At 54.1% G+C, this 18,744-nt stretch overlaps 1 protein-coding gene across 2 annotated transcripts in view; it reads left to right on the top strand.

Annotated features, from left to right (window-relative positions):
- The window catches only part of LOC147100718 (1-phosphatidylinositol 4,5-bisphosphate phosphodiesterase eta-2-like), a 156,240-nt gene that overhangs the window by 107,816 nt on the left and 29,680 nt on the right, over nt 1–18,744 (top strand). For both annotated transcript variants that reach the window (XM_085967248.1, XM_085967247.1), the window contains 5 exons: nt 1,235–1,335; nt 3,783–3,880; nt 7,676–7,858; nt 13,827–13,934; nt 15,838–15,962. In XM_085967248.1, coding sequence (XP_085823374.1) covers nt 1,235–1,335; nt 3,783–3,880; nt 7,676–7,858; nt 13,827–13,934; nt 15,838–15,962 — 615 coding nt within the window. The remainder of the gene's footprint in view (nt 1–1,234; nt 1,336–3,782; nt 3,881–7,675; nt 7,859–13,826; nt 13,935–15,837; nt 15,963–18,744) is intronic.

The following is an 18,744-nucleotide window of genomic DNA, read 5'->3' as shown; positions in this document are numbered from 1 at the left end:
GCTGGGCGGCCGCGTTAGTGTGTACAGAGGAAATTCTATGGCTGAAGGTTTATTCTCTCTGCTAGGTAACAGCGATAACCCACTTCAGTGCAGCGAGTGAAAACTGATGGGTTAATTATGATGGAGTTTCAACATGACCTCTGCACAGGTGGATTATTTATCTATTCTGTGTCAGCTGTGACTCAGTGGGCAGCGCTCACACCTCTGAGTCAGAAGGTCGTGGGTTCAAGTCCCACTCTAGAGACTTGAGCACATGATCCAGGCTGACACTCCAGTGCAGCGCTGAGGGAGTGCTGCACTATCAGAGGTGCCGTCTTTCAGATGAGATGTTAAACCGAGGCCACGTCTGCCCTCTCAGGTGGACGTAAAAGATCCCATGGCAATACTGGAAGAACAGCAGGGGAGTTCTCCCCGGTGTCCTGGCAAATATTTATCCCTCAACCAACATCACTAAAGAAAACCAGATTATCTGGTCATTATCACATTGTTGTTTGTGGGAGCTTACTGTGCACAAATTGGCTGCCATGTTTCCTACATTACAACAGTGACTACATTTTAAAAGTACGTCATTGGCTGTAAAGCACTTTGAAACATCCTGAGGTCATGAAAGGCGCTATAGAAATGCAAGTCTTTTTTCGTGTTCAATAGTGCCCAGCCAGGATGGCATTGCTGAGATCACGGTGTGTGGAAAGGGAATAAAGATGGTGGTTCCTGGAGTAAAGGCCCAGCCATCTTGTGGTTGTATCCACACAGTGTAGGAGTTGTGTGCAGCAAGAGCAAAGAAAAACTCGACTTCAGCCCTCCCAGTGGCTCATTGGGTAAAGGCATCACCCAGAGTCATTCTGAGCCATTCAAACCATGAGGTCCTAGGTTCAATCTTAAGCAGAGTGGTGGGCAGGAAGCACTAGAGTTAACCCTTTGGTCCATCTTTGACCTAGAGAGGGGAACAATCTCCTAGGATTCCCGTTGTGATTGCATATCTGAGTGAGGTTAGGATCAGGCTTGACTAGCATGCCTGCTGTGGTCAAATAACCTTCGTGGCACTTGCTGTCGCGCCTTGTGCACCAAGAATGGCAAGGCGCTGGTGAGTGGCTCACCCCTGTAGAATGATAGCCTTGCAAGTCCTACAAGAGGGTATTGCTGCAAAATAATGCCAGTTGGAAGCATTGTGGTGTCAGAGGTCATGTTCATCCAACCAAAGGTTACTTCAGCGTTAACGGTTCCTTCATTGCAGAAAAAAACGGTGAAGATGAAGAAGTCATCAAGCTTGGAGGATGATGAGGAAGACCATGACCATCAGACGACTACTGGTAGAACCACGGTGCACGCGGTGAGGTGAGTAATAGGGAACTAAAGATGCCCATTTGAGGAGTTACATGGAGAGACTGTCGGTGCCCAACAGAGACTTCAAGGGAGGGAAGAGGAGTCATCGAATGGAGAGTAACCATTGGAAGGAGGTCTACCACTTTAAGTAGGTTGACCACATGTTTTCCAGACTCATTCTGAATTTAGTCACCAGATCCAAGGCTCACCTCTCCCGCTTCATTAACACTGGCATCACAAGACAATTACAGATGAGGAAGGCCATTCTGTCCATCTTAATTCAGCCATCCATGATGTCCCCTAGTTTCAGCATCCAATTGATCCTTAAATGATTCCAGGTCTTTCGCCTCCACTGCTCTATTTAAAAGTTCATTCCAAGTGTTAATAATTATTTGTGTGAATTTCTTGATATCAGTCCTAAATTTACATTTTCATCCCTGGGCGTCGCTGGCAAGGCCGGCATTTATTACCCATCCCCTAGTTGCCCTGATTGTAGTGGTTTGATTCACCTGAGTGGTAGTTAAGAGTCAACCACGTTGGTGTGGGACTGGAGTCACATATAGGCCCAGACCAGGTAAGGACGGCAGATTTCATCCCCTAAAGGCCATTAGTGAACCAGTTGGGTTTTTACAATCTGACAGCTTCATGGTCACTTTTACTGACACCAGCTTTTTATTTCCAGATTTTTTGTAACTGAATTAAAATTCACAAACTGACATGAGTGGGATTTGAACTCATGTTATCTGGATTACTAGTCCAGTAACATAATCACTACACTGCCCTACCCCATTATAATTATCTTATGTACCTCTACATGATCACCTCTCAGACACCTCCTGAACAGGATGAAAAGCCCAATTCCTCCAACCTCTCCTCATAACTCCACTCTTTGATACTAGGGATCAGGACTCATGACTTTTCTTTGTACAGCTCCAGCACTGGGGTGTCTACATTGTTTCTTAGCGACCAGAACGGGACGCAAAACTCAAGGTCTGACCAGACCACTCTCCAGATTGATCACGACTTTCTCTGACTTACATTCTATTGCTTTGAGTTGTGAGCATGCTGAGTCTGACAGATCCTGATAACCAACCGCAAGGGATTGGTCCTTTACCTATTAGCTTTAAGAACCATCCAGTACAGAGGGAGGCCATTCAGCCCATTGTGCCTGTGCCGGCTCTCAAAGAGCTACCCAATTAGTCCCACTTCCCTGCTCTTTCCCCATAGCTCTGCAAAATTTTCCTTTTTAAATATATATCCAATATATATTCTAAAGCCTATATTAGGCTCTGGGAGCATTTGGGGAGAGAAAGCTGAGGCAGTGATGATGGATGAAACCACTTCTATGTTCATCAAAAAAGATCAGACCAAAGAAAGATGGGGTTGACCAGACTGAGCCTATTGTCTTCAGTCGCTCAGTAAGACCACTTCCATTTAGAAAATGACATACCCGATTGCCCTGTGTTATTTTTGACCTGGTTCATGGGCCATGCTGCTGTCCCAGTTCCCCAGTACGTTGTAACCTTGCTTCTAATATCCATTTGTAAAGGAATTGCATGGATATTAGTAACAAGGTTGAGGATTATAACAGAAATGAATGAATGGGAATGTAGGGATTGTGGTTGATCTGACCAGTCCCAAAGTTTCCATGCGCTACTCTCTCTCATACCCTTCAGTCATGGTGCGTGCAACACGACGGTTCCTCGGCTCATGAAAGCATGTCATTTCATCTCAAGGAAGGCAATTGGATCTGGATATGGTTGTCCCAAAATTGCGAAGGGCCACTCCCAAGACAGAGTTTTGCTCGACAAGTGTGCAGATCAGCGAATTGGGCATGGAAATCAATGCGATGGATTCATGATACTGTCAGTTTGCACCAAAGCAGAATTTCGCACGTTGGGGGCTATAATTGTGGATTGTAAGATCAGAGTAGGATGGTCATTCTGTAGAGTCACTTTGACTTTACTTGGGTGGGGAGATGACAGTGAAGAATTTTGTGAAACCTTTCCTCAACAGTTCAGAAGTGCTGGGTAGAGTCCATGGTACAGTTGGTTCTTCATGGTCTACGAAGGGAATCGGTTTGATGGGCCGATGCTACCTATTGTTTTTATAAACCAGCACGGGTGGAGTTAGCCTTATCAAGATGTTAAACCGAGGCCCCGTCTGCTCTCTCCGGCAGACGTAAAAAGATCCCATGGCACTATTTCGAAGAAGAGCAGGGTCCTGGCTAATATTTATCCCTCAACCAACATCACTAAAACAGATTATCTGGTCATTATCTCATTGCTGTTTGTGGGAGCTTGCTGTGCGCAAATTGGCTGCCGTGTTTCCCACATTACAACAGTGACTACACTTCAAAAGTACTTCATTGGCTGTGAAATGCTTTGGGGCCTCCTGAGCTGGTGAAAGGCGCTATATAAATGCAAGTTCTTGCTTTAATTTTTGTTTTCCTTTCTCAGAAGCGGCAGACAGAAGAAGACCATGAAGCTGTCACGGGCCCTCTCGGACCTGGTCAAGTACACAAAGTCCGTCGGGATGTACGATATCGACTCTGAAGGTGGGTCGTAGTAGATGCAGAGATTCGCCATTCTCATCATCTCCATAAGGAAGTGTTTGGGAATCGGTGAGGTGCGGAAGGGTTGAGAATAGGGGCCGCTAGTCGATACGGGGCGTAGAAATCCGGGCGCGTCCATTCTTGGGCGTGTGGAGGATGCCGGGAGCAATCCCCGAGCCTGAATGGTGAGGCCTGGGGTGCCCTCGGTATTGGCCCTCGGGCCTCATTTCCATCCAGCCAGGGAGGCTCAAAGAGTGATCGAAGATCGGACTGCTGCCAGTGAGGACCAGGACGGGTAAGGATTGTAGGCCATGGAGATCGGAGTCCGGGGGCCTGGAGGTTGGGGGGGTTGGGGGGGTGTGGAGGCCAGGGCTGAGGCCGGGAGGGGTTGGTCGATCGGAGCCCAGGGGAGGGAGGGGTTAGTGGCGGTGAATGTTCGTTACACGTGGGGTCGGCAGGAGCCACTCCTGCTCCTCTCGGCTCCACATTCAGGGTGAGAATATTTCAAAACTTACCTTGTAGGCAGCAGGCAGTCCCATGGTCCTGCTTTTACTGAGTGCGTCGGCTGCCTCAGGACAAACCAAACCTTGCAGTAGGGGGGCCTCAAGCACGTATAAAGGTCCTAATGTCTGTCTCCGGCCTGGGCACTGCACGACTTTCTGTCCTTTTCCAATGTGGCGGGCTTCCTGCCGCCTTATTGGGGGCTTAATAAGCACCTGAGAAACGGGTGCTGCGGCAGGATTTATAGGCCCATGTCTGTGCAGTGCATTCACTCAAGGGCCTCAAGGTCTTTGGTCTTTTGAAAGGCACAGAGAAAAATAGATTATTTTACTGCATTTTTGGGGCTTTGTTTTCTTAAAGGAAAACTGCTTCTAAAACAATGTTGCTTTTATACTTTTATACTTCAGTTTTATCTTGGCCCAAGATTACATTGAATTTTCAGCACAGAAACAGGCCATTCGACCCAATAGGTTTATGCTCCACACAAGCCTCCTCCCACCCCTCTTCCTCTAACCCTATCATCAAATCCTTCTATTCCTTTCTCCCTCATGTGTTTATCCAGCTTCCCCTTAAATGCATCTATGCCATTCGCCTCAACCACTCCCTGTGGTAGCGAGTTCCACATTCTAATCACTCTCTGGGTAAAGACGTGTCTCCTGAATTCTTTATTGGATTTATTAGTGACTATCTTATATTTATGGCCCCTAGTTTTGGTCTCCTCCCCACACAAGTGGAACCATCTTTTCCACGTCTACCCTATCGAACCCCTTCATAATTTTGAAGACTGCTATCAGGTCACTTCTCAATCTTCGCTTTTCTAGAGAATCTATGTCAAATCAAAATGAGCCGGCGGGTCTGTATATACCAGGGATAGAAAGACCATGCAGCCTGAGTGTTATCCACATGGAATGCCACAGCTATGGTGGGACCTCTCGAGACCTCTTCAACTTTTAATTAGTTTGCAATTAAAGTGGCAGGAAACTAACTTACACTTAGTTTTTTTGGAAGTTTTTATTAATTTGCCAGATTGCTCGTGGTCGCACTGCTACCTCAGCCACTGAAACTATCAGTAATCCCCTTTGCTGGCTTGCTTGACAAATGACAGTGTGGAGGGTAAGCACTAAGGCCTCAGTTCCCAGTCGGTGCAGAGTTAGCTGGTCTCACCCGGTTGCCAATGGAGCTGCTACAATTGTTCTCAGTACCCCTGGTCTAGTGGAGGAGAAAGTTCAGTCAAAAGGGAATTGGATAAATACTTGACGGGGAAAGGGCGCAGGGGAGTGGGACTAACTGGAGAGCTCTTTCAAGAAGCCGGCACAGACACGATGGGTCGAATGGCCTCCTTCTGCGCTGTATCAGTCTGTGAGGATGAGTCTGGTGCTACCGAGTGACCCCACTGTTGGAAGTGGGTGTGTGTGCAGATCGAGTGAGGACAGGATCAGGCTTGCCTGTGATGATGCCCACTGTTGGCGAATAGCTGTGTGGGCTAACGCTTGGGGAACATGACTGACACCCATGAGATCCCAGAATGAGTTTGTGCCTTTTGTGAGACAGGGGAGAGAGAATTGTGGGGGGAAATGGGGGTAAGTACTTCCTGAGGAATATTGGGCTCGAAATTGGCCTCCTTAATGCCTCCCGTTATTGCCTCCGGGGCGCTAACGACTTACCGACCGGGTGCGGTGACATGAACGACTCCGGCTAAATTGGCTGAGAGGTTTGCGGCAGCGGTAACACATTGCGCAACGATCTCCTGCGCCCGGAGATCGTGACGTCATTGTGCTGCGCATCGCCCCGGACCCGAACTTCGGTTCTGCCCCCTGCAGCATCGCCAGGCGACAACACCGACAGCTGCAGGAGGCTTTGCTCGGCAGGCCGGGCGCTTCGGGGGCGCAGGTTAAAGGGGACGTCGGCGTGGTAAGCAGTAAAGTTGTTGCAACGCAGGATTTGAATTTTTTCCATTTTTCTTCGGCCGCCATCGATCAGCCCGGCACTCTGTTGGAGTGCACGGGGCTGACCGGGCCAGCCCGGTGCTCTGTTGGAGTGCACGGGGCTGATCGGGCCAGCCCGGCGCTCTGCTGGAGTGCACGGGGCTGATCGGGCTGGACCGGCTCTCTGCTGGAGTGCACGAGGCTGATCGGGCCAGACCGGCGCTCTGCTGGTGTGCACGGGGCTGACCGGGCCAGCCCGGTGCTCTGTTGGAGTGTACGGGGCTGATCGGGCCGGACCAGCGCTCTGCTGGACTGCACGGGGTTGATCAGGCCAGCCCGGCGCTCTGCTGGAGTGTACGGGGCTGATCGGGCCAGACCGGCGCTCTGCTGGTGTGCACGGGGCTGATTGGGCCAGACCGGCGCTCTGCTGGAGTGTACGGGGCTGATCGGGCCAGACCGGTGCTCTGCTGGAGTGCACGGGGCTGATCGGGCCAGGCCGGCGCTCTGCTGGAGTGCACGGGGCTGATCAGGCCAGACCGGCGCTCTGCTGGTGTGCACGGGGCTGATCGGGCCAGACCGGTGCTCTGCTGGAGTGTACGGGGCTGATCGGGCCAGACCGGTGCTCTGCTGGAGTGCACGGGGCTGATCGGGCCAGACCGGCGCTCTGCTGGAGTGCACGGGGCTGATCGGGCCGGACCAGCGCTCTGCTGGAGTGCACGGGGCTGATCAGGCCAGCCCGGCGCTCTGCTGGAGTGTACGGGGCTGATCGGGCCAGCCCGGCGCTCTGCTGGAGTGCACGGGGCTGATCGGGCTGGACCGGCTCTCTGCTGGAGTGCACGAGGCTGATCGGGCCAGACCGGCGCTCTGCTGGAGTGCACGGGGCTGATCGGGCTGGCCCGGCGTTCTGCTGGAGTGCACGAGGCTGATCGGGCCAGACCGGCGCTCTGCTGGAGTGCACGGGGCTGATCGGGCTGGACCGGCGCTCTGCTGGAGTGCACGAGGCTGATCGGGCCGGACCACGGCTGCTGTCGGGGACCAGCTAACTAGTCCCAATGCAGAGCCTGCGGCGATGGCCCTTCCCTTTAAGGGAGGGAAGAAGCCTCAGATGGCGGCAGCGCTGCACTCCTATTGCCCCGCCTGCGTCCTTTAGTGCTCCACTTCCTTCCTGGAGCGCTAACTCCGAATTTACAGAAAGCTGAGAATCATTAGCACCTGACGCTAATTTGTCCAGCTTTCAAAAGTTTGTGCCCCAAACGGGGCGCTCCCGAATTTCTCCCCCACTGTCCCTTTAAAGGGTGGGGGGGGTGCGTTCTGCTGATTTATCCCCCTTTTGTTTTTTGCTAATCTCTCTTCTGCTTGCTTTGTTCCACAGTCTCAAGCAGCTGGCAGGTCTCCTCATTCAGTGAGACGAAAACCCACCAGCTCCTGCAGCAAAAGCCGCAGCAGTTTGTCCGCTTGAACCAGCAGCAGCTTTCACGCATCTACCCGTCCTCCTACCGGGTGGACTCCAGTAACTTTAACCCTCAGCCCTTCTGGAACGCTGGCTGCCAGCTAGGTATGGAGTCAAATCACCTCCCAACCCGCCGCCTGCGGCTGGTCCCGGTCGGTGGGTCATCTCCAGCCGTGTGTCGCGAAATTCTACCAGTGGGTGTCTTTAGACTCGATCACCACAAGGTGGCACTGACTATGGTTCCCTGCGTGAATCTAGATGGTGCCCTGTGAAGGTGGGTGGGTGGGGGGGAGGAACACATCAAACGGAGGCGGGCACTCTCTTCAGAGATGGAGTTAAGATACAGATCAGCTACGATCTAACTGAATGGCGGAACAGGTTCGAGGGGCTGAACTGGGTGGTGGGGGTGGGGGGGAGGGAGTCGGTTTTTGGAGAAAAGTGACGCCTCTGTTGTCGACTTGCCCTGGCTCATGTCTTAGCAACCGGTTGTGGAGCTGCACTGGTGAAAGACGAGGTGCCGTTCTCCCGGGTAATGCCTGGCCAAGGGCAGATTTCAGGCCGGGCCACAGCAGATAGTATCCCTGCCAGAGTGAGGCCTGAGGCGCCCTCGATATTGGACTTCGGGCCTCGTGTCCATCAAGCCTCCCCGCCATATTGGCGGTTTAGTAGGCCCGCTACCGCCCGATAAATGCACGTCTGAATTTATAGGCCCGTGTATTTCTTAGAAACAGAATTTGTTTTGAAATAATTTCACATCACCTAGCCATTAAAGTGATTGGTACAGACACACAATTGTTAATGAAACAGTTTGGGGACAAAATGAGTTATTGGACGTAGCGCAAAAAGGGTGATAGTGAATGGGAGAGAAAATCGAGCACGCGGTTTACAACGGGCTGCCTATTCGCTATCACCCGTTTCCGCGCTACTGCCATAGAACCACTTCACTCCCTCAGCGGCCGCGCAGCTCTCTGCAGCTCCCGCGCAGCCGGCTCACCGGCTTTTAAATAGGAAAAAATTGCGCATGCTCGGTATTTTGAATGGGCCGCGCAGCCTCTTAAAGGGGCCATGCACCCGAAAAAAAATGATGGGGCATATTGTCCTAGAAATTGGGTTGGTAGCGCCGGCGCTGAGCGCCTAAAGAGACCTAGAATTGGGGCGAAGCGCTATGTTGGGGCGAGCGCTATGAAGATAGCGACAACTCAGATATTGACTATACATTTAGCGCCTGCGCTAAGTGTTTGCGCGCGCCCGCGAGCGCAAGCAGTTCATGACGTCATTTCAGTGTGCAACGCCTTCTAGGAGCACCTGAGCGCATATTGGGTGGCGCCCGGAGTCTTAGCGCCCAGCGCTATTAGTGACAGTTCGAGGGAGGGCTAACAGGCCCTTCTCGGAGTAGGGGGCGCTATTTAAAGGGGACAGCTTTAGTGCAGAATCTTCTGCCGCTTGACCTGCTCATTGCGATCGTTGCTAGAGAGAGTTGGCGAGCTAATGTGGAGCGGAGTTCTGGGAATTTAGCTTTACAGTACTTGAGACCTTCAAACCTGTCCGAAGCACTTGCAGCACTACACCTAAAAGCCTTTTGACCAACTGGCATCGGAATGAGAGCTTGTTTGGAGGGCGACGGCCTCATCGCCCAACACTGTGAAGGGGCAGAGAGACGGCGGGAGAGAGGGCCGGGATTGGCCAGAAGGAAGAGGGGCAATGGAGGTCGGCCAATCCGACGGGAAGCTGCGAGGGTCTTTAGGCAGCAGGTGACAAGCCTTGACATGTCAGAGGAGCAGTGTTTGGGAAGGCTCCGATTCTGGAGGGACATTGTTACTGATCTGTGCCACCTGCTTGGTCAGGATCTGCAGCCGCGTGAACGCTGCAGAACCTCTCTGTCCGTGATGGCTAAACTGACATGGCCTCCATTTTTATGCCAACGGATCCTTTCAGTCAGCCATTGGGGACATTGCGACTGTCGCTCAGGTTGCAGTCCACTGTTGCATCCGGCAAGTTACAGATGCCCTTTATAGGCGAAGGCGTCAATTCATTACCTTCCCTCGGACCCTGCACAAGCAGGCGGAGGGCGCGCAGGGTGTCGCTTCTATTGTGGACTTCCCCATGGTGCAGGGGCAACTGACAGCACACACGTGGCTTTGAGGGCGCCATGCCATCATCCTTAGGACTTCCGCAACCGCAAGGGGTTCCACTCCCTCAACATGCAGCTGGTCTGTGACCACCGCCAAATCATCATGGCAGTCACCGCGCATTTCCCAGGGTGCAGCCACGATGCCTTTATCCTGCGGTTGACCTCAGTTTGTGACCTTTTTGAGGGGCTGCCTTGAAGACGAGGCTGGCTTACTGGGGACAAGGGCTATCCTCTCTGGCCATGGCTGATGACAACACTCCGTGTGGCCGACACCCCAGCAGAAGAGCTGATCAGCAGCAACCATCAGGCGACCAGGCACAGTAAACAGCACACTATTGGTGTTGCCAAAAAGCGTTTCCAATGTCTGGAAGATTCGGGGGGATCCCTGCAGTACTCGCCGCAGCAAGTGGGACACATCGTCGTCGTCTGCTGCATGCTCCACAACTTGGCGAATCGACGCACCCAGCCAATTCCAGCTGTCCCTCAACGACCAGCGAAGGAGGAGGAGTATGAGGAGGAGGAGGAGGAAGAGGAGGAGGAAGAAGAGCAGGCGGAGGAGTATGAGGAGGAGGAGGAGGAGGAAGAGCAGGCGGAGGAGGAGGAGGAGGAAGAGCAGGCGGAGGAGGAGGAGGAGGAAGAGCAGGCGGAGGAGGAGGAAGATGGAAGGGCTGCTGAAAGTGGAAGGGCCATACGTCAGAGGCTCACCTGGACTCGTGTCGAGACCCCTGTGGCGGAATGATGAGAGTCTTAACTCATGCGCACTTTGGATGTTTGAGGGCCTCTGAAAGCCAGAATCACTGAAACTAGTCACATGCACCATGCCACATTGAAACTTCTGTTTATTGGCACAAAAGTCTTTCATTACAGCTAAACAACGTAATGTCAACAGAAACCATAACTTTCAAAATAACTATGACCTGTTCGGCCAAGCCGCAAAACTCAACAAACCTTCTGCAAATATAACAACAGGTGAGGGTGTCCTTGAATTTGGACAAACAAACGTCTCAGCACCTCCCTCTACAACTGGCCCCTTGAGGGAGAACGACTTCTCTTTCGCGCCCGGCCCCTTCCCTCCCTGCTGCTCCTACGTAATTGGACCCCAGTGGCGGCCTCAAGGCTGGGGGACGCCTGCTGACTGTCTGGAAGCGCAGAAGCCCCTGAGGGACGGCCTGGCCGACCTCTGGGCTTGGAGAGTGCGGACGCAGGATGCTTGATGTGACCATGGCTGGAAGCAGTGTGGCCTGCAGGTGGTGGCAGCTGCAATGCAGGCGTCTCAGCGCTGGCATGTGCAATGGTCTCCTGCCGAGAGAGGACACCTGCACCATGGTCGGACGACACACTGGCTATCTGAGGGGAGCGGCTCGGCTCATCCGCCACAATCGCATGCTCCACTGATTCCTGGCCTTGTATGGGACTGGAAGGGCCCGGGGTGATCCTAACTGATGCAGAGAGGGTGGCTACAGTGAGAGATCGCGTTGCGTCAATCTGGCTGTGGAGGAGCCCAGCAAGTGACTGCGTGGCAACAGTGAGGACCTGTGTGCCAGGTGCCAGTGCTTCGGAGAAGGCCTGGACAGTTCTTCCCATTGCTTCGGACAAGGCAGGTGCCGACCGCTCCACTGCCTCGGACAAGCCCTGCACAGACCTTTCCAGGGATTGTCCGAAGCCCTGAACAGTCCTTTCCATAGCCAACTCAAAGCCGTGGACAGTCCTCTCCATTGTTGGGCCGAAGCCCTGGATAGTCCTGTCCATTGTTGCCCCGAAGCCCTGGATAGACCTGTCCATTGTTGCCCCGAACACCTGGAGAGTCCTGTCCATTGTTGCCCCAAAGCCCTGGAGAGTCCTCTCCATTGTTGCCCCGAAGTCCAACATACTCTTAGCCAATGAATCTATTGACTCAGGCATCTTCTCGACTGCAGCCATCAGCTCTGTGTGTCTGACCCAGGCCTGTTTGCTCATCTCAGCCAGGCGACGCACCTCATCTGCACTCTGTGCAGCAGTCATCGCGACCTGCCTTGCCCTCCGGGGAGACAGTGGCCGAACTTGCCTATCCCCCGTGCGTTGCTGCATGCTGCTTGGTCCGGCAACTGGTTCATCCTCAGAGCCCCCCCCCTCCCCTCCAGGGGACTACTATCCCCAGTCTGTAGATGTGTCAGCTCCCCGGATTCTGCAACGGCTGCTCCGGATTCCTCCTGGTCCTTGCCTCCGGTGGCACTGGCACTGGCAGCTTCAGCGCGTTGAGCCCGAGTTGGTGCCGCTTCATCTGAAAGTGGGAGGTGGAAGAGTGGCTTTAGCGAAAGGACAGCTTTGCTGAGAGGCATGCCAGATTGCAGCAAGGCTCTGACATGGCTGCACACTGAGGATGCATGCTGGCGGGGGGACCAAGTGGAAGGCAACAGGTGAAAAAGGTGAGAGTCTTACCCTCGCTGTCTGTAATGGGGTTGGCAGATGCAGTGGTCACAGGACCAGACAGACGTCCTCCAAGAATCTGGTGCACTCTCTCCTCCAGATCCGTGAGAGTGACCACTTGTGGAGGTCCGCCACCGGTTCGACGCTGCTCCTTTTGGATCATCGCCAGCTTGGACTGCAGGGGAAAGAAGGGGAAGTTCTGTAACATGAGGCCTTGAGACATCATCGCATGCCCCCCATGGTGCAAGAGCCCTTACATGAGGCCTTGAGACATCATCGCATGCCCCCCATGGTGCAAGAGCCCTTACATGAGGCCTTGAGACATCTGTCCATGTGTGTGCCCAGAAAGGGCCATGGGTGCATGCTGACAGATGGCCATTGGGGCATCATTGCAGCAGGGTGCCCGAAGTCAGCTGCAGATGGAGGGAATCAGAAGATTGCTAAACCATCACTCACCCTAACGATCCGTGTGAGGTTGTTGAATTTCTTCCTACACTGAACAGGGGTCCTGGTCGCCATGCTGCTAGAGTTGACCCTCACTCCAAGATCGTCGGTAAGCCTTCTGATTCGGCCTCTTGCCATTATCCGGATACAGGACCTCTCGATGGCGTTCAACTGCAGCCACCAAGTGGTCCAGAGCCTCAGTGCTGAAGTGCTCTGCTCTCTGTCTAACCTTCTCCATGCTGAACAAGTTTGTAACGCCAGACAAGGGCGAGCGCCGAATCTGAGGCCTACAGGGCGTTGAGTGTGGCAGCTCAGGCTGACTGACCCACCCCTTTAAGAGCCGGCCGGCGCCTGGAGGTCTCGTGGTTTCCTGTAATTGAGATCACCTGCGCTGCGCCCGTCCGCGTCGATATTGAGTAGCGCCTGAACTTTTGCGCCTTAAGAGCACCGTGCAACGGCTGAATTAGCGCCTCAATCCCCTTTGGGGGCGATGCAACCCAATATCTGGCCAGGCAGCGATAACTTTTGTCTGGCTATAAACTTAGCGCTCCGCCAGTTCTAATGCCTCAAGCGGGGCTATACCCAATTTCTAGGCCATTGTCCCTTAGTCTGTTGCACACAAATGTTCCTTTTACTGTGGGGTTCATGGCACTAGACCACAGCTGAGTGTTGGTGATGATGGATCTCAGTATTTGACAGAATGAATCTCCCCCCCCCCCCCCCCCCCCCCCCATTGCAATCCATTCCTGGTCAGTGTAGAACTAACTAACTTGTCTTAATTTTACCATCACTTACTTGGAGTATATAATTAACATGTCAGAACAAGGGAGGGCTGCGATCTGTTATACCGTCAATACATCTTTTAATAGATTGTAATGTTCCCTGTTCTCGCACCATCTAGATTGGAAGCCGATGCTATTTCACTTGAGGGTTGGCAATGCCATCAAGTTCTCCCTGCCTCCCCGCAAAGGCAGACCCACTTCAGTCGCCATTAACCTCATGATGACTCTGTTAGCCATCGCAGTGCGTTGTGTGCAGTGCTACAACTGCTTGTCTCTCACACTCTTTCTCTCGCTCTCCGTCTTCCTCCAGTTGCATTGAACTACCAATCTGAAGGAAGAGTGCTACAGCTGAACAGGGCCAAGTTTAGCTCCAACGGGAACAGTGGTTATGTCCTTAAACCCAAGTGCATGACTCAAGGTATGGAAGAACAAAGCCAAGTATTCGGTTTTTATGTTGTGTGTGGGCAAGGGGCTGGAAACTGGATCTGGTTCAGTGACACCAAACCCTGACCTTTCACCTCTGAGACCTGGATTTGAATCTAGCCCAGACCCAGTCCCTCTCTGGCAGGAGACCCAGGCTTCAGCAGAGTCAGAGATAATGCTATCCTTTCGGTCTGGGACCTGGATTTAAATGGACCGCACGCGGGTGGGGATGAAGGCCGCTTCTCTTTGATAAGGTACTGGGGCGGTGCTGTGTGATAGACTATGTCCTGGCATCTGCATCACCTCAGTTCAAATCCAATCCAGACAGAAAGACTGACATTCTCCGAAATCTGATTACTGTTAGGAATCAAACATGAAATTAGCCTGACTGATCTCAATCCAGTTACTAGCAAGAACAAATTTGTAGCACAAAATTGCTTTTCAATTACACACCATCTGTAACTTGCAATAACTGTAGTGCTGAATGAAGATATCCAGAACAGGGTTGATAGTCTGAGAGTCTGCCAAACATCACAATCCAGCTGAACAACTCGCCTGCAAGTTCAAACATGGCTTTGCTACAGAGTATTTACAGCACAGAAACAGGCCATTCGGCCCAACTGGTCCATGCTGGTGTTTATTCTCCACACAAGCCTCCTCCCACCCCTCTTCATCTCACCCTATCAACATCTCCTTCTATTCCTTTCTCCCTCGTGTACTTATCTAGCCTCCCCTTAAATGCGTCTACGCTACTCACCTCAACTACTCCCTGCGGTAGCGAGGTCCACATTCTAACCACTCTCTGGGCAAAGGAGTTTCTCCTGAATTCCTTATTGGATTTGTTAGTGACTATCTTATATTTATGGCCCCCTAGTTTTGGTCTCCCCCCACAAGTGGACACATCTGAAGCAGCCTGGTCACAATTGGCCAGCAAAGCCAGAACCGACCAATCAGTTGGAAGATTTTATTGCACAAGGGCTCTTCATTTAAGCCTATGAACGATTGCTTGAATCTGATGTCATTGGTCAAAGCTGTTCTGTAGAATTCTCTTTACTCAAGTTAAATTTGCCACGTCCAGTAATTTCAATCATGCAAATTGTTGGCCCTCACCTAGGTATAAATATCCTCAGGAAATTCCACTTAAAAATGTCATCTTTCAGAGGTGTGGCGACATTCGCTTTGTGCTCACTGTGAGAGATGTTGATGCTGGTGAGTGGAACATTTGTCAAACCTTGGCCAACCAGCCATGACCAGTGCTCCCGGGTCAGGAACTGAAGAGGTTGGATGTCCAAACTCAGAAGAATGCTCCCTGCTGCATCAATCTGGCGTTTTAATTCCCTGCACCAGCTGTCCCTACGGCCTGTCCGACTGAGATTGACAATCCGATGCCAAATTATGGGCAGCTTTGTGCTGGCAAACCGCAACTGCCCCAAACAGGAAGAAATAAAGAGGATAAAAGAGACCGTCATCCCATCAATCTGGCCTGTGTTTACTCCACATCCTAAAGGTCAAAGGGTGTGTCCTTCTCCAGTGTGTCCCCTACTCTGTGTCCTTCTCCAGTGTGTCCCCCACTCTGTGTCCTTCTCCAATGTGTCCCCCCACTCTGTGTCCTTCTCCAATGTGTCCCCCACTCTGTGTCCTTCTCCAGTGTGTCCCCCACTCTGTGTCCTTCTCCAATGTGTCCCCCACTCTGTGTCCTTCTCCAATGTGTTCCCCACTCTGTGTCTTTCTCCAATGTGTCCTCGCCAATTTTTGCCTGTGAAGCGCATTGGGACGTTTTACTACATTAAAGGCGCAATATAATTGCAAGTTGCTGTTTCGGAAGGGGGGGGGGTCCTAATTAAAGGGGCTTGTCACATATTGCACTTTGTCCCTACTTAAGTATTGCCTTGCTGCAGGTACCTTTAACCCAACCGCAGAAGACTTGCTGTCTGGACAGGTTAAGAAACAGCTAGTATTGAGGATCATCAGCGGCCAGCAGCTTCCGAAACCCAAAGACTCCATGCTGGGCGACAGGGGAGAGGTCAGTCAATGCACGGCGGTAAAACTCGTTCACGGTGGCGTAGGAGGAGCTACCTCCGTCCAGACTCTTGTGTAAAATGCATTGCATAAAAATTCAATGAGAGGCTTCAGCGATGGCCCAGATTTAATAGGCCCTGCCCATAGGGTGGCCAATCCTTCCAGGATTGCCCTGGAGCCTCCGGGAATTAAAGGTTAATTTCCAGGTCACTGCTCTGAACGCAACCCAGGGAGAAAAATCATAGGGACGTTCAGAAGTGATTTGTGTGTGTGTGTTTTTTTCCCCCCCTTTTCCTTAATCTCCAAAAATTGGAGATGGGAGAACAGGCTGTTTGACGGAGAGCCAAAAGTCATCCAATTGGATAGTGAAGAGTCTGTTCGCTTTCCAATTGGCAGTGGGAAGACCGGGCGCCGTGAGGATGGACCAATGACGGGAGTGTGGGGGCGGGGCGGTTGGAGGTCATGTGATGAAACCTCCGGGTAGATATCCAACCAGAACTTTCAACCCTTACCTGCCCAGTGTGCTGCTGAGCCATGTGTATCTGACAGGGGAGTGGAAATCTGGAACTCTCGCCCCCAAAATGCTGTTGAGGCTGGGGGTCAATTGAAAATTTCACAACTGAGATTGATAGATTTTTGTTAGGTAAGGGTATTAAGGGTGACGGAACCAAGACTCAAATGGAGTTAAGATACAGATCAGCCATGATCTAATTGAATGGCGGAACAGGCTCGAGGGGCTGAATGGCCGCCTCCTGTTCCTATGGAAGGTCCTGTGTCGGATTGTCGGAAAAACCCAACTGGTTCACTAATGTCCCTTTAGGGAAGGAAACCTTGTGTCCTTACCTGGTCTGGGCCTATATGTGGTCCAGCAAACCACTCAGTTCAGGGCAACTAGGGGATGGACAATAAATGGTGGCCTTGCCCACATCCCAAGAGTGAAATTTTGAAAGAAATTCGCTGTGAAGAGCGGTCGTGAGGACAAGACACTGAAGGGCTGCCCATCCCTGACCAGTCAGTCAGAGCCCTCGGGAGCCGGGGGAAGGGACTAAGTGGAGGGAAATAAATAGGAAGCACCCTTCTTAAAAACAAAAGACATATGGGTGGCGCCAACACACTGAGCCGCACAGAGTGCCAATGTAGAGAAGCTGGCACTGAGATGAGCAACAACACTCACCTAAAGTGTTAATTCTTTTTCTAAGTTGTTAAAACAACAACTTTCTTCGTATGTGAGGGAGCTGATTATATCGCGCTTTGTTTCCCAGGGGGCAAGTTTAACTTTCAGCAATGGTATGAAACGGGCTGCCGATGACTACAATGGACAGTGGGTGTACAATGGGCAGTGCGGCGAGGGTTATTTAATGGGCGGTGGGGCGGGGAGTGTACGGTGGGGCGGGGGGGGGTGTACGGTGGGGCGGGGAGTGTATGGTGGGGCGGGGGGGGTGTACGGTGGGGCGGGGAGTGTACGGTGGGGCGGGGAGTGTACGGTGGGGCGGGGGGGTGTACGGTGGGGCGGGGAGTGTACGGTGGGGCGGGGGGAGTGTACGGTGGGGCGGGGGAGTGTACGGTGGGGCGGGGGAGTGTACGGTGGGGCGGGGGAGTGTACGGTGGGGCGCGGGGGGGCGGGGGGGTGTACGGTGGGGCGGGGGGTGTACGGTTGGACGGGGGAGTGTACGGTGGGGCGGGGAGTGTACGGTGGGGCGGGGGGGTGTACGGTGGGGCGGGGGGTGTACGGTGGGGCGGGGAGTGTACGGTGGGGCGGGGGAGTGTACGGTGGGGCGGGGGAGTGTACGGTGGGGCGGGGGAGTGTACGGTTGGGCGGGGGGTGTACGGTTGGACGGGGGAGTGTACGGTGGGGCGGGGAGTGTACGGTGGGGCGCGGGGGGTGTGCGGTGGGGCGGGGGGGGTGTACGGTGGGGCGGGGGGTGTACGGTTGGACGGGGGAGTGTACGGTGGGGCGGGGAGTGTACGGTGGGGCGGGGGGTGTACGGTGGGGCGGGGAGTGTACGGTGGGGCGGGGAGTGTACGGTGGGGCGGGGGAGTGTACGGTTGGGCGGGGGGTGTACGGTTGGACGGGGTGGGGCGGGGGGTGTGCGGTTGAGCGGGGGGTGTGCGGTGGGGCGGGGAGTGTGCAATGGGCGGGGGGTGGTCGGTGGGGCGGGGGGTGTACGGTGGGGCGGTGGGGGGGGTGGGGGGTGGTCGGTGGGGCAGGGGGTAGGTCGGTGGGGCGGGGGGTGGTCGGTGGGGCGGGGGGTGTACGGTGGGGCGGGGGGTGGACGGTGGGGCGGGGGATGTGGTGGGGGGGGTGGGGGGTGGTCGGTGGGGCGGGGGGTGGACGGTGGGGCGGGGGGTGGTCGGTGGGGCGGGGGATGTGGTGGGGGTGGGGTGGGGGGTGGTCGGCGGGGCGGGGGGTGGACGGTGGGGTGGACGGTGGGGCGGGGGGTGGTCGGTGGGGCGGGGGGTGGTCGGTGGGGCGGGGGGTGGTCGGTGGGGCGGGGGGTGGACGGTGGGGTGGACGGTGGGGCGGGGGGTGGTCGGTGGGGCGGGGGGTGGTCGGTGGGGCGGGGGGTGGTCGGTGGGGCGGGGGATGTGGTGGGGGTGGGGTGGGGGGTGGTCGGCGGGGCGGGGGGTGGACGGTGGGGTGGACGGTGGGGCGGGGGGTGGTCGGTGGGGCGGGGGGTGGTCGGTGGGGCGGGGGGTGGTCGGTGGGGCGGGGGGTGGACGGTGGGGTGGACGGTGGGGCGGGGGATGCGGTGGGGGGGGTCGGTGGGGCAGGGGGTAGGTCGGTG

This window comes from Somniosus microcephalus, chromosome 25 (genome assembly GCF_052327205.1).
Source record: "Somniosus microcephalus isolate GS21.2 chromosome 25, FLI_Smic_1.0, whole genome shotgun sequence".
Taxonomy (NCBI): Eukaryota; Metazoa; Chordata; class Chondrichthyes; order Squaliformes; family Somniosidae; genus Somniosus; species Somniosus microcephalus.
The sequence above is the reverse complement of the archived record's forward strand: the minus strand, read 5'-3'. Positions and strand labels throughout refer to the sequence as shown.